This window comes from Seriola lalandi, unplaced genomic scaffold (assembly GCF_002814215.2).
Source record: "Seriola lalandi dorsalis isolate HSWRI2012SDOR001 ecotype SW California unplaced genomic scaffold, Sedor1 jcf7180002054249, whole genome shotgun sequence".
Taxonomy (NCBI): domain Eukaryota; kingdom Metazoa; phylum Chordata; class Actinopteri; order Carangiformes; family Carangidae; genus Seriola; species Seriola lalandi.
Genome location: NW_019524802.1, coordinates 458,852 through 471,171, shown reverse-complemented (window position 1 = coordinate 471,171; position 12,320 = coordinate 458,852). Strand labels below are relative to the sequence as shown.

At 39.5% G+C, this 12,320-nt stretch overlaps 1 protein-coding gene across 1 annotated transcript in view; it reads right to left on the bottom strand.

Annotated features, from left to right (window-relative positions):
• Positions 1 to 765: 765 nt before the first annotated feature.
• rpa1 (replication protein A1) overlaps positions 766 to 12,320 on the bottom strand; it is a 32,758-nt gene continuing 21,203 nt past the window's right edge. The window contains exons 14-17 of the mRNA XM_023404597.2: positions 8,447 to 8,623; positions 7,406 to 7,513; positions 6,971 to 7,057; positions 766 to 1,703 (exon numbers count right to left, since the gene is read on the bottom strand). Coding sequence (XP_023260365.1) covers positions 1,599 to 1,703; positions 6,971 to 7,057; positions 7,406 to 7,513; positions 8,447 to 8,623 — 477 coding nt within the window. The 3' untranslated portion in view covers positions 766 to 1,598. The remainder of the gene's footprint in view (positions 1,704 to 6,970; positions 7,058 to 7,405; positions 7,514 to 8,446; positions 8,624 to 12,320) is intronic.

Sequence of the window (12,320 nt, the reverse complement as noted above, 5' to 3'; positions counted from 1 at the left end):
AGCTGTGTGTATTGCATTATTAAGTGACTTCACTTTAGCTGAGGCTTGAACAGTTAATTTTCCTGTTTCATATAAAATACTATGGGATGCCAGGTGTAAATAAAGGCAGACAATAACTCACTGGACCTGAGTCCCAGGGGAGACCCAAGGTTTACCTTGGCCAGTACAAACCTTTTCTCAGCAATTCTACGTACATAAATAAAACATTTCAGTTCAGATGGCCAAAGAGCTACTAGGTCTTATCATCTGTTGTTATTGTATGATTAACTGGGAGTTTGAGGCAGGAGTGGGGTTTGGTATTACTGGCAGGCTTTGACACCATCTACCACAGCATCTGGCTTGTGGTGTTATAAAAGATGTATGTGTATTGGAACATTTAGAAGACTTAAAGGAAGCACAGTCAGATGTACGGCTGAGATGTAGGGCGATCTCAGGCAAAATCCAATCAGTATCTCCAAACATGGCTGGCAAACTAAAAATAAACAAGAAAAACTTAGCCTTCCTTACCATTAAAGACAAGTCTAATCCATCTCAGCACACTACAGGCAACAAATGCAGCGCTCAGCAGAAAACAGATGTTATCATAAGTAAAACGGGGAGGTGCAGCCTCATTGATGTTCTGCTTTAATACAACATGAAAGGCAACTTTGCAGGGGAATCTGTTGCACATCTGAGCAAAACCTGAGGAGACAGAGGGCATTGTGTGCCAATCCTTAAATAAATCCCCTAAACATAGTGTAACTCCTAAAAACAAAATGGCCACCATGTTTTTGTTTGCTTTTAATAGGTACAGACAAGGATCAGGTGCTGCAAGCTAAACAGATTTCTGCATTACTGTTACACATTTCTGACAGAGAGCCAAGTATCCACTGTTAAACAGACATAACTTGGCTACAAACACCTTTATTCTCACAATTAATCTTCATGAAAAAAATAACTACAGAATTCACAAAACAGTTACAGGCATTGAAAATACACCTTCTATCTACTTAAATATAACAGTACATTTCCCCTTTGGTTTGCACTGTGCATGTGTATATGTGCTTATGTTTGCAAGTATGTGAGAGACAGAGCAAAAAAGAGTGGGAGAGTAAACGGTCTTATCAGGGATGTGCAGGTCCAGCTGAGCCATTTTGAGTGCACATCAGAGGGTGAAAAGAGGGCTAGCTACTGTGCTGGTCGTCTGCTGAAAGCAACCACCACTCCCACATGACCACAGTATATGCAGGAACAACTGACTGACTTAAGACAGACAGTGATGATTTATTTTGTGGCTTACTGACCCACTCTGCTCTGCTTTGCCACATAACAGAAAGAAAGAAAACAAATCCTTGTCTAATATGTTCACCAAAAAAGACAGCTTCCAGAACCAGGCCACCAATCATTATTTCACAAAAGAAAGGTGAACATTCACTCAATTAGTACTCCACTAGTACCTTTGAGGATCAGTCATTCACAAGGGAGGTAAAACAAGGACTTAACACAGATACTTCATAAGCAAAAATCTGTAATACCCTTAGAGCTTTTTATTGGCTGTACAGTACAGAAAAGAAAGGAAAACCTGAAAAAGAAAGCAAAACCAGAAGACTTGCAGGTTCCTACTGCGCAGCCAGTTTCCTTATGTTCATGATCAACCTCTTGCTGTAATCCTTGTGGTCAACAGACTTCACATCCATTACTGTTGCCTTGATCCTGGATTCATCCTGTACAAGAAAACAACAATAGTAATTGGTTTGACATTAATTAACTTCTTTCACAGTATACGTATATACTCCGTTGGCATTTATCAAAAGGTAATAAAAAGTTGTATTTCACTCGCTTTACAGGCACGATGTCACAGAGCACAGCTCTGGAAGCGGCTGGTTAGCAAGACTCAGACAGGGCAAGAGACACACTGCCTATCTCGGTTAGCAAGACAGTGACAAGAGAGAGATGCGCTGCAAGCTAGAAGTTAATGTCAGCCTACTGTTATTTGATGACATCAAACTTTGAGAGCCGAGAACAAGTTTATCTGATTGCTGTTCCCACAATTCACTCCTGTAGAGATGCACCAGATTTGCAATTTTCTTGGCTGATTCTGATTTTTTTATTTTAAATCTGACCTGCCAATTCCAATTTCTGATTTTCTTTCATGGTAGTTTATCTATGTCAGAAAGGTATCCTATAAGCTACAAAATGTAAAAAAAAAAAAGAAGAAAAAAAACCACACATCAGACCTTATTATAAATAAATATATTTTAAAAAATCATGTGCAATATATTAATTATCAGCTGGCAACAGATGCAGACATCTTCCCTTCTCCTATGACAAAGTGGGTTCATGTGAGATGTTTTGCCTTGAGATCTGAATTGTGTTGGCATTCAAATTAAAAGAGACAGCTTTTAAAGCCATAACCATCTCTACAGCTGTCTAGACAGGGGAAGGTCATTTCTACCAGAGCCATTATTTTCTGCATTTAAAAAGAGGTTACACTCATTTTGTCTCCATTAATCCTCCGCTGCTGAAGTGGGTGAAATGTAAATCATATTCCTAGTGCCCACATTCTAAAGAATAACCTGCTCTATACCCACTGCTCCTGTTTGTCTTGTATGATGCAAGAGAAATATGGACATGTTAAACACAAAAATATGAAATAATGGAGAATTACATCATCATAGTTTGACATATTAGAATGTACAAGAATCAACTGTCACATCAATATAGTTATACAGACCTGCTACGTAAACAGTAAATTATATTGTACATAACAAATGTTTCCTCTGGCCACCTCTTGACAAAAGTGAGGAAATGCTTGCAACATAGGAAACAGGCTAAACACTTCAAGTAGAAGGGACACGTATGGATAGAAGAGCTTTTGAGGATTAGGGAAATATCTTCGCTACAGTGGTTAAAGGTCACCTGTGGAGTTCGTAATGTAGCAAAGCACCAAAGGCAAGAAGAGGATGGCAAGCTTGCAAACCGATACCAATATTGTATGACTTAGAATATTTTAAAGCAATCAGTTTTCCCAAATGTAAGAAATTAAAATGCATTCATCATGTTTGTCAGGTCTCAAGGATGCATGCAGGGCATTTTGGTGAGTAACACTGAATGTAAGCAGAAACTTTGTTTACAGGAAAACACCACAGGGCACATTTAAGTGCTGTTAAATGACTGTCTGGGTTTCTAAAAGGTCACTGGGGATTTATCTTTCAGAAACACAGATGCTTAGCTCTAAGACTCGAATGTCATCATCAGTGCAGACGTCTCTTTTGTAATAACTCTTTCATTTAAAAAATAATTTAATAACTTTGAGGGTGAAGCCCTAGTTGAGACCTTTATGCCACTGTCTGGCCAGCTACATTTACACAGTGCAATAAAGTTGATGTTGCGATGTTATTCCAAACATTGATATGTTTTTTTTAGTTTAATCAAGTCCAACCATAAGTTCAACAAGGGTATACAGTGCCATGCTAAAAACAAATCTATTCTCCTTTCTGATCAATGTTGTGAAAACCTTGAAATTAAGTATGTGCACTATGGAAATAAAACATCTCCAGAACATTTTAAAATCACAAACCAAATGAATTAAATATTACAGATGTCACTACAATCTCTCAAATTGCTAATATGATAATTTTCTTAACAGATTCCTGTAAACTAAGTTGGTTTTAATCTTTAATATAATAAAAGCAGGGTTTTCTTCCCCAAACATCAAAATGTGGGAATAACAGATATAGACTCTCAAGCTACTAAAAATTAAGCACCTCCACTTTACCTTAGACAAAAAATGGTGAATTATGAGTAACGATTATTACTGTGTTTTTCTTGTATCCTACATCCACCATATCCACACACAGTAATGCTGACTGCAGTTGATGAGTGGGTGAGTTTAGACAAGGTGTGTGTGAATCTATAAGCAGCCAACATCACACAGCCAAGTTGGGTGTTGATCAACACTTTGACAACCTGCTGGGCCCCCTACAGCTATCACTGCAGGTGTATATACACATGAGCACAAGCAGAACAACACACATAAATTTGCTCCACTGTGACCTTTTTCTAACAACTTTAAACTTGCCAGAAACACTTGCAGCAAAGAAGAGCCAAAGAAACTAACTATTTAATAAGTGCAAATCAAGGCATCTTAGCTCCTGCACAGCCTTTTAAAGAGAGCAGCACGAATGAGGAGTCAACTGGAAATTCAGTCAGACACTCAGACACTAGCATCTAATGACTGACTGAAAAATCAGTCAAATTTTCTCTTTAAATCCCTAGCTTACATGTTACCTGTATATTTGATCCTTTTACACAGAGATACACCAGTGGTTATTTCCCAGCCTTGGACGCTAGTTAAGTTCAATAGATCCTTAGTGGAATAAAAACCCAGCAGTGCTCAGGGGGACAAGTGTTTGGAACCACTTCACTATTCTCGACACTCACACTCTCACCTTGCACCGCAACCTATAAATAGTGTGACACACTCCATCACATAATTAGTGATGGTCACATCTTGTCAGACAGACTGGATTTATGAGGGCAGCATAAGAAATATTAACCACACAGCTATTTGCAAAGGAAACAGAAATGTGGTGGAGATTGGGGCAGCACTGCAATGAAAGGCCTTGAAAGGAGCACAGTATCAATATCCCCTTTTTCCATCAGTGTCACCCTTTCGAGACACTTAAATCACTTACAATGTCTGGATACAGCCTACAGGGACAATGAGACCTTAATAACAGCACAGCAGTTTGAATATTATACCTGCAAGCAGGCAATCCTGATCCCAGTCAAGTTAAAGATTTAAGACAGTCAAACAGTCAAGTAGTGAGTGGTAATATTTAAAAGACTGTGTTTTGACAGGAGCAACACAGGTAAAGTAATAAAATCATTCATCTGCTGACATATTGAGAGTGCCAATACAATTGCCTATACACATGATCAAAATAATATAATTGTTTTGAATGCCTACATGCAACTTTGATTTTGATTTGTGCAACAGTAATTACAATATGCATCACACCCACATGAACCAACTGCACATCACATTTGTTTTGATAAATAAACTAATTAATCATGGAGTGTTTTGATTTAATAGTGTCAAGTAAAGCACATTAAGTGACATCAAGTGACATAGCTTAACTGACATATTTAGTGTGGCTCTCGATGCTGCCCCGTATTTATCCTTAAAAAGACTTCATGCTCATTTATTGAAGAACTCTGGTGCCAGAATGAGATTAATTATGGCTGGACACACTTGAATGTTTTGACTTTATCCTTAATGGGACACTGTTAGTCTCTGTCAACAGTTTTGCTTAATAAGAATTTCATGTTAATTTGAGTTTTGGATCAGTGTGATGTGGAGCAACAAATGCATCACAATAGTTTAATTTGACAAATACTAATGTCCAATGAATCCTGAGCATTAATTCCACATTAATATTATCTCCTACATAACAGTATACTATATAATAATGATAGTAATCAATTTCTTAGCTTTAGTGATATATCATATACTGAATAGGGCTGCGAGATTCTCACTATCAGCTAATCTATGAATCCCATTTTCTTTTTTCAATTAATCACTTAAGTCGTTTAGTCTACAAAATGTCAGAATTGTGAAAAAGGCCCAACACATTTTGACACTCCAAATTGTTTGTTTTGTTTGAACAACAGTTCAAATCCATAAGATTTTTTTTCTTTTTAAGATTATTTTTTTGGCATTTCTGCTTTATTTCTATAGGGACAGCAGAGATAGACAGGAAAGTAAGGGGAGGAAGAGTAAATGGCAAGTAGCAAAGAGCCTGTGCCAGACTCAAACCCAGGCCACTGCAATTAGGACTCAACCTTGACACACAGTACTCGCCCAACTGGGTGCCCCCCAAAACCCTAAGATTTTAAGACGGAGAAATGTTTTTGTTTAAGAAAGGACTAAGAGTTCATCAGTAATCAAAATTGTTGATTTTCTCTCAACTGACTAATTGATATATTGTGTCACCTTTAACATAGTAAGCATATGCATATGGCTAAAAATCTGATGTTTACTTTCCTAACATTAGGTACAGCCTGGGTGACCTTTAAATGCACTAACAGTCTATTTTACTGTCATAATAACATTACAGGTGATAACTACATCATACTATATCACGTGACTGTGGCAGGGTCTTGATTCAGTTATAAATGAGGGTATAATTCTCTTAATTGCTCTGATAAACCTTGTCAGAGAGTTCTTGTCAACACTTTAGTCCCACTGTGACACAACAGGATGGATGGGTGCCATTAACAGTTAAGGACCTGCTTTGTCCCACATCAAGCCTATACAGCATTGTACACATGATAACATGTGAGAGCATGCCACAATGGTTGGCTTGTTGCATTTAGGAGAAAAATAAACTGAAAGAGGGGTTGCAGGTGTCTCTGTTGAAGGAATATGGGGTTTGGAGGCAGCAGCCAATACCTGCTTGTAGCAGTGCCATTGGCAGTTAGGATGCTGAGTTGAATGTGACAGACACAGTGGCCTCTTCTGTGTGTTGAAGGCGGATACAGCCTCTGGCTCGGCTCCAGACTTCCTGCTCAGAGTCCCAGCCCAATCAATTCTTTTATGTGCTTCCCTCAAAACAAACCTCTATCTGTGTGGCCTACAGGAAATAGTGACCGCGACTAATCTGTGTGTGCACCCTTCACAAAGCCACTGAAAATGAGCAGCATTCTATGGCAAACACTCAGAGTTTTTTTTAGAGATGTTTCTGTCAATCAAAATGAAAGCTAGGTAGTTTTGTTAATGAATGGGAAAACTATCAGAGGAAAAACATCTAAAACATAAAGAACCTGTTTATGTGCTATAAATTTTCAGCTTACAAAGGAACAATGGTGGTTTAGGGGATCTTTTTTTCCCTCCTCACACAAGCATATTCTCTACTGTGCATGCTGCGGTGAAAACAAACCCATTTGCATTTTATTTTAGACTAATTACCATTACTCTTTTACTTACATTATACGTTTCTAGCTTCACTCTGTTGCGGAAGACAAACGTGTTGAAATTGGCTTGTTGGAAGATCTCATCGAAGGCAGTTTCATTCTGAAATTGAGAAAAATATGACTGGCTCAATTCCAATGCAAGAAGTACACATACTCTTTTAATCAAATGTTAGTTTCATCACAGTCTCAAGTGCAAAATAAAGTAGGTGTCTGATAACTGAACACTCAGACACAACTCCTGTGATTTTCTAAGTAATTATGCCTGGAAGGAACAAAGCTCAGTAGGTGTCTTCAACACAAACTTGTCTATGCAAGATATTGTGTGCGTGCTTGCGTGTGTGTGTGTGTGTACGCGCACATGCAGCATTTTTTAGCAGTAACAAAGCCTCTAGCTCTTGCTCTGTCCATTTCCTGAGGCCAGTATTATATTCAGGAAGGCGAGTCTCACCGAGTCCTTGAGCTGCCCCAGGTAAGCTGCATTCTGGCCCAAGATGGCCTCTGCACTCTCCTGGAAGCAAGTCACCCACTGGTTGTCTCCGTGATCTGCAATGTTGGCCTGACAAATCAAACAGATACAGAAGACAAAGAGTAAATAGGAAGAAAAGTGTAATGCATAAACAAGTATAAATTAATGTTTAAAATTTGTCCAAGTGTGTCTTGATCTGTTGTTTCCTTGATAGAGTAGTTGTTTGATGCTTAAAGATGGTATGTTGTTAACTAAACACATTTCCGCTCTTAAGAAGTCATTACATCCTCTAATTAGCCTATATCCTGCTGGCAAGCCCGGCAAAACATGCAGAGTCACGGTTCACTCGTGATATATACAGTGAAGACAAATTCACAGCTTATTCTACAGCTTGTGAAGAATAACAATATGTTGACTGGTAAGTGCTGCACAACAAAAGCTGCTTATTTCAGATGCCTGGCTGCAATTGCTCTGATGCTGACAAAGAATTTTTCTATTTAAGGTTGTTGTTTTTTAAATTATTGTTTGTTTGCAAATGAGCTGAGAAAGGGAGCTTGTGTTCATCGCTGCATAGTCTGTGAAATGAGGTAACACCACAGTATGGAAAACTGCAACAATTAACCCGACACAGCTCTAACGCAAGTGTAAAGACAATCTAAAATTAAGTCCTCATTACGCTGTGTCACAGAAACAGCAGAATTGGTTTTAAATGTCTCTAATCTAACTTCAAAGAGCAGTCTGGGGCAATGTTGAACCACAAGGGGCTCAGCCATACAGCAAATGAGTGGCTTGTGTCCCGGGAGACAGAAAGATGAATAAGAACAGTAAGTCAGGAGAAAGATAAGGCAATGAGAAGGACAAGAAGGATGACACCTGCCTCAGCAGAAGCATCTGTTCAGGACTACGTGAGAAGAAGAGGGATTAAGGATATGTACATTAGCATATAAACTCTGTGTGCATGTGTTGCACAGCTGAAAAAGATTCAGTTAGAAGTTTTAGGGAACCCATTGCTGAGTCACTTACAGACAGGATGAGGCGGTACTTGAAGTTCGGGAACTCTTTGTCACACTTTTCACACCGAAACATGCCGTTCTGTTGGTCTACCACTTTCTTGTTGCAGTCTTGGCTCGGGCAGGCCTGGTAAAGGCAGTTTTCCTTGCGCAAGTACACAATGGTAGCAATGCAGGTGTAGTAGTCAGCCTAAAAAGGAATATAAACAAACAAAAATCCATATAAACAAAAGTTCAGTGCCAAATAAAGTTACTGAAATGTTCTTCTTACTAGATGCTCTCACGACCTTTATGTTTTGTATGTTAAATATGTTGACCGTTAGCATGAAATTAACATTAAGATGACATTTTCAGAAGCATGTAGAGTATGTGATCAGTCAGAAAGCAACATTTATGCAGAAGATGCACAGTTTACATTCCCAACCAGAAACCAAATGGCTCTGACACAAATGCAAACTAGTGAGGTAGCTGCTGTTTTTGTGAGGGAGAAGCAAACTTTAGAGACTGTCTGCACATAACAGCCTTCAGGAAACGTTCCTAGTCAGCATGAAAAACACCTAGGTGACATGAATTTCACATCGGACAGAAATAGATGAATGTAGAAAGAAGCTCTGGATGTGCTATAATGAAGAGATGAAGAGTTTCGCAGATGAGACACATCACCTCTCTTCATCCTCATGCAGAGCAGGGCCTAATGCACTCAACTGATGTCACATCCTAACTGCTGATTGTTTTGGGCAAAGACCTCGGGTCTTACTAACCTCAGAGTCTGCTGTAACAACAGAGAGGAGACTCGGTCCGTGCACACTTTGATAAACGTGCCTGTTCATGATCAGGGAGCAGAGCAACAGGCCTGCAACCTTGGGGCCTAAATGTCTAAGTGCATCAACCAATTATTAATGCCACTATGGAAATGCAATTATGTTAACCGTGAAAAAAACTTATGATGGCCACAACTGCGAGGGAATTTTCTCTTGTCTACCTAATGAATGAGTGACTCAGGGTGAAAGGTCAGTGTGAGGCCCTAAGTTGCGGTTCCACAGCTACTGCATTAAATCTTACAGGCCTTGAGACGCTCAGCACCTGTGTAAATCATGCTTCTTTGTTTATGGTTAATGGACCAATAGTCTATTCACACATCCATCCTTGCCTCTCCCTTTTAGATATTTGACCAATTATGGAATGTAAGCTATCTATAGTAATCTTTCTAAGTATATAAAGACTAACCACAGGGGTTCCTGCTTCAGATTTTTGAGGTGACATCATGCACAGGAGACTATATTGAAGATTCCTCCTTTCTCCTTGGCCAAGCTTCAATAAACATCCTCAGCATAAGACATTCTGGGCTCCAGCACTCATTCTTCAGCAAAAATACCTTGACCAACGATGATAAGAATTTCTCCCTATCAACAACTATCTGTAATTAGAGTTTCTCCAAAGGAAAGGAAAAAAGAAAACCTGGCATATTCTGAAAAACCAAAATGCATCTTTAAAAATATTTCAGTCATCTGGCCAATTTCCTCTGTCAAGAACAGCTTTTTAAAAATGTGTACACAGTCAAGAGACACACAATTGTACTGAGGGGCGGGCGATCTGGCAAAAAGATCATATGACAATCTTTTTTTGGGTAGAATCTAAATCCATGATCTTAAGCACCATCTGCATTCTGTTTTTCCTGTTTTGTCTTTCTGCCAATTTTTTCAGATGTTTGTCTGCTCACCGCTACTCTTCACCCACAATGCTGTCTTCTGTTTACAAATTGTGTCACAACTAATCACACTTCTTGCTGTGTGTTTGTTGTTGTCTGCTCGTATGGAGTATTCATTTGGACACCACTGTTATTTACTAATGAGGTGCTATATGTAAGTGTTTTCATTAGTTTAGTCATTCAGTTGCTGCTGACCAGCTAGGTGGCTGGCTCCCACCGCGCACCGGTTACCCTGCTTACAGGCAGCTCTCTCGTCCCATAGGAGGACTGAAACTCCACCGTCATGGACTACAGCTGGTGACAGTGGTTCTTGCTCTGATCAGGTGGAGAACTGATACATGTGCTGCTACACCAAGCTTGCCGAGGCCGCAGAGCAGAACAAGAACTGCCTTTGCCAGCTGCAGTTAGTGGGCTAGCTGTTTAACAATTGACAGTTGGCTGGTTAGCTGGTTAGCACTGAAGTTTTAAAATTAAATATCTAAATGTAGCATCTTTTAATGACGGGATCTGTAACATTCATCTGAAAAGTAGATCGTATGCCAAAGTAAGACCATCCACGATATAAGATTGTCAGATCACCATGCCTACTTGTACTAATATTTCTAACATTTGTTATTCTTTCCCTCTCTGTCTTTTCAAAGTGCAGACCATTAAATCAGTATAAGAAAAGGAATTAGATCCCAATTAACTTCAAAAACAGGACATCGATATTCCATGTCACTTTGGATAAATAAAACCCCTTAAGAGTTGGTAAATATCAGCAAACAAAATAACAGAAAATCATCCCATTCAGATACACAGAGCCACGGGCTATTCTTTTTTAATTACCATTTTGATTTACCAAAAACAGCCCGTATATCAACCTCAGCTTCTTTTCCTAAGGAGGCTCAATTAATCAAGCAAATAGCTCTTCAATTAGTGTGTGACTGACCAGCTCTTCCACAGAGGGAAGAGGACAGAGGTGTTAGTTTCTCACCTCTGTCATAGGCCTTTACAAATGCAGTGTCAAGCCAACAAGAGGAGGGTGACTACTTTCTGTCAGAGAGGGCACGGGTACCATGTAGAAACCTGAGATTATGACACAAAGACTTTGCGACAGGGACAATTAATTGCGACAGACTTTGGTTGTGTGTGTGTATGTGTGTGTGGAAGGGGGGTGGGGGGTCCCTGAGAGGCCTGACCCTTACACCCCTGTGTATGGGATGTCTCGGAGGGGTTGAGGACAGCCTCAGCTCAGCTACTTTGTCAGTACCAGGCTTCATCACATGTCTTGCTGGGGAGGAGCAAGAGCCTCCATAGCCCAGGGTCAAACCTTTCCTCCTGAACAGCAGGGAGCTGATGCCAGGAGAAACCTCTCACCTGACAGGGGGCTAATGGCCAGTCAGGATTTGGGGTTTGGATTTTAAGAGGAAAAAAAAACTGATGTGACTGCTTAAGCTCCATTGAAGGCCTTCAGATGACAGAACAGCTGAAGTGGCTACATTAAAAGAGGCATAAGGAGGAGCAATAAGCCATTTACTATCTGCGAGTGAGAGTCCTGCAGTGCTGGTCATAGAAGAGAAAATGATGAAGGCACCAGAACTAGGATGGGGTCACTCATAGCCTAAGGCTGACATGTACACACAGTTAAACCACAAAGTAAAAAAACGGAATATACTCATTCACCAAAACATATTTTTCACTTAATTGAGGCTTACAGATACCTGCTACTCGTTTAATCCATGTCTTTTTGCATTTCTCTTTGTTTTCTAAGAAACAATGGGCCGTCAATTCTTCTCAGAATTGGCAATACATCCCACACAGCCAGCATCTTAGTCCTGTCTTTTACAGCCAGTGCAAAATTGTTGTTCTTGTGCCTCTTGGTGCCCTATTATAATCACTTACATCTATTAATTGTGTTGGTCTTGATGGGTTATTTCCATCACACTGTGATGATTACTAATGTGCAGAGCATGTTAAATTATGTTAAATTACACAAGTTAAGATCTCTCTGTACAGGTCACATTATCAGCTTTAAGACAAGTCATACACTTCTGCGAGCGCCACGGGGGGAAATTAAAGAACACATATTGCTTTACTTATCTGAAGGCAGTAATTTCGTTAAAAAGGGCAAAGAATAGAGCCTATATAATCTTTGTAATCAATACCAGAGATAAATGTGACTTTCACTGAGAGCACA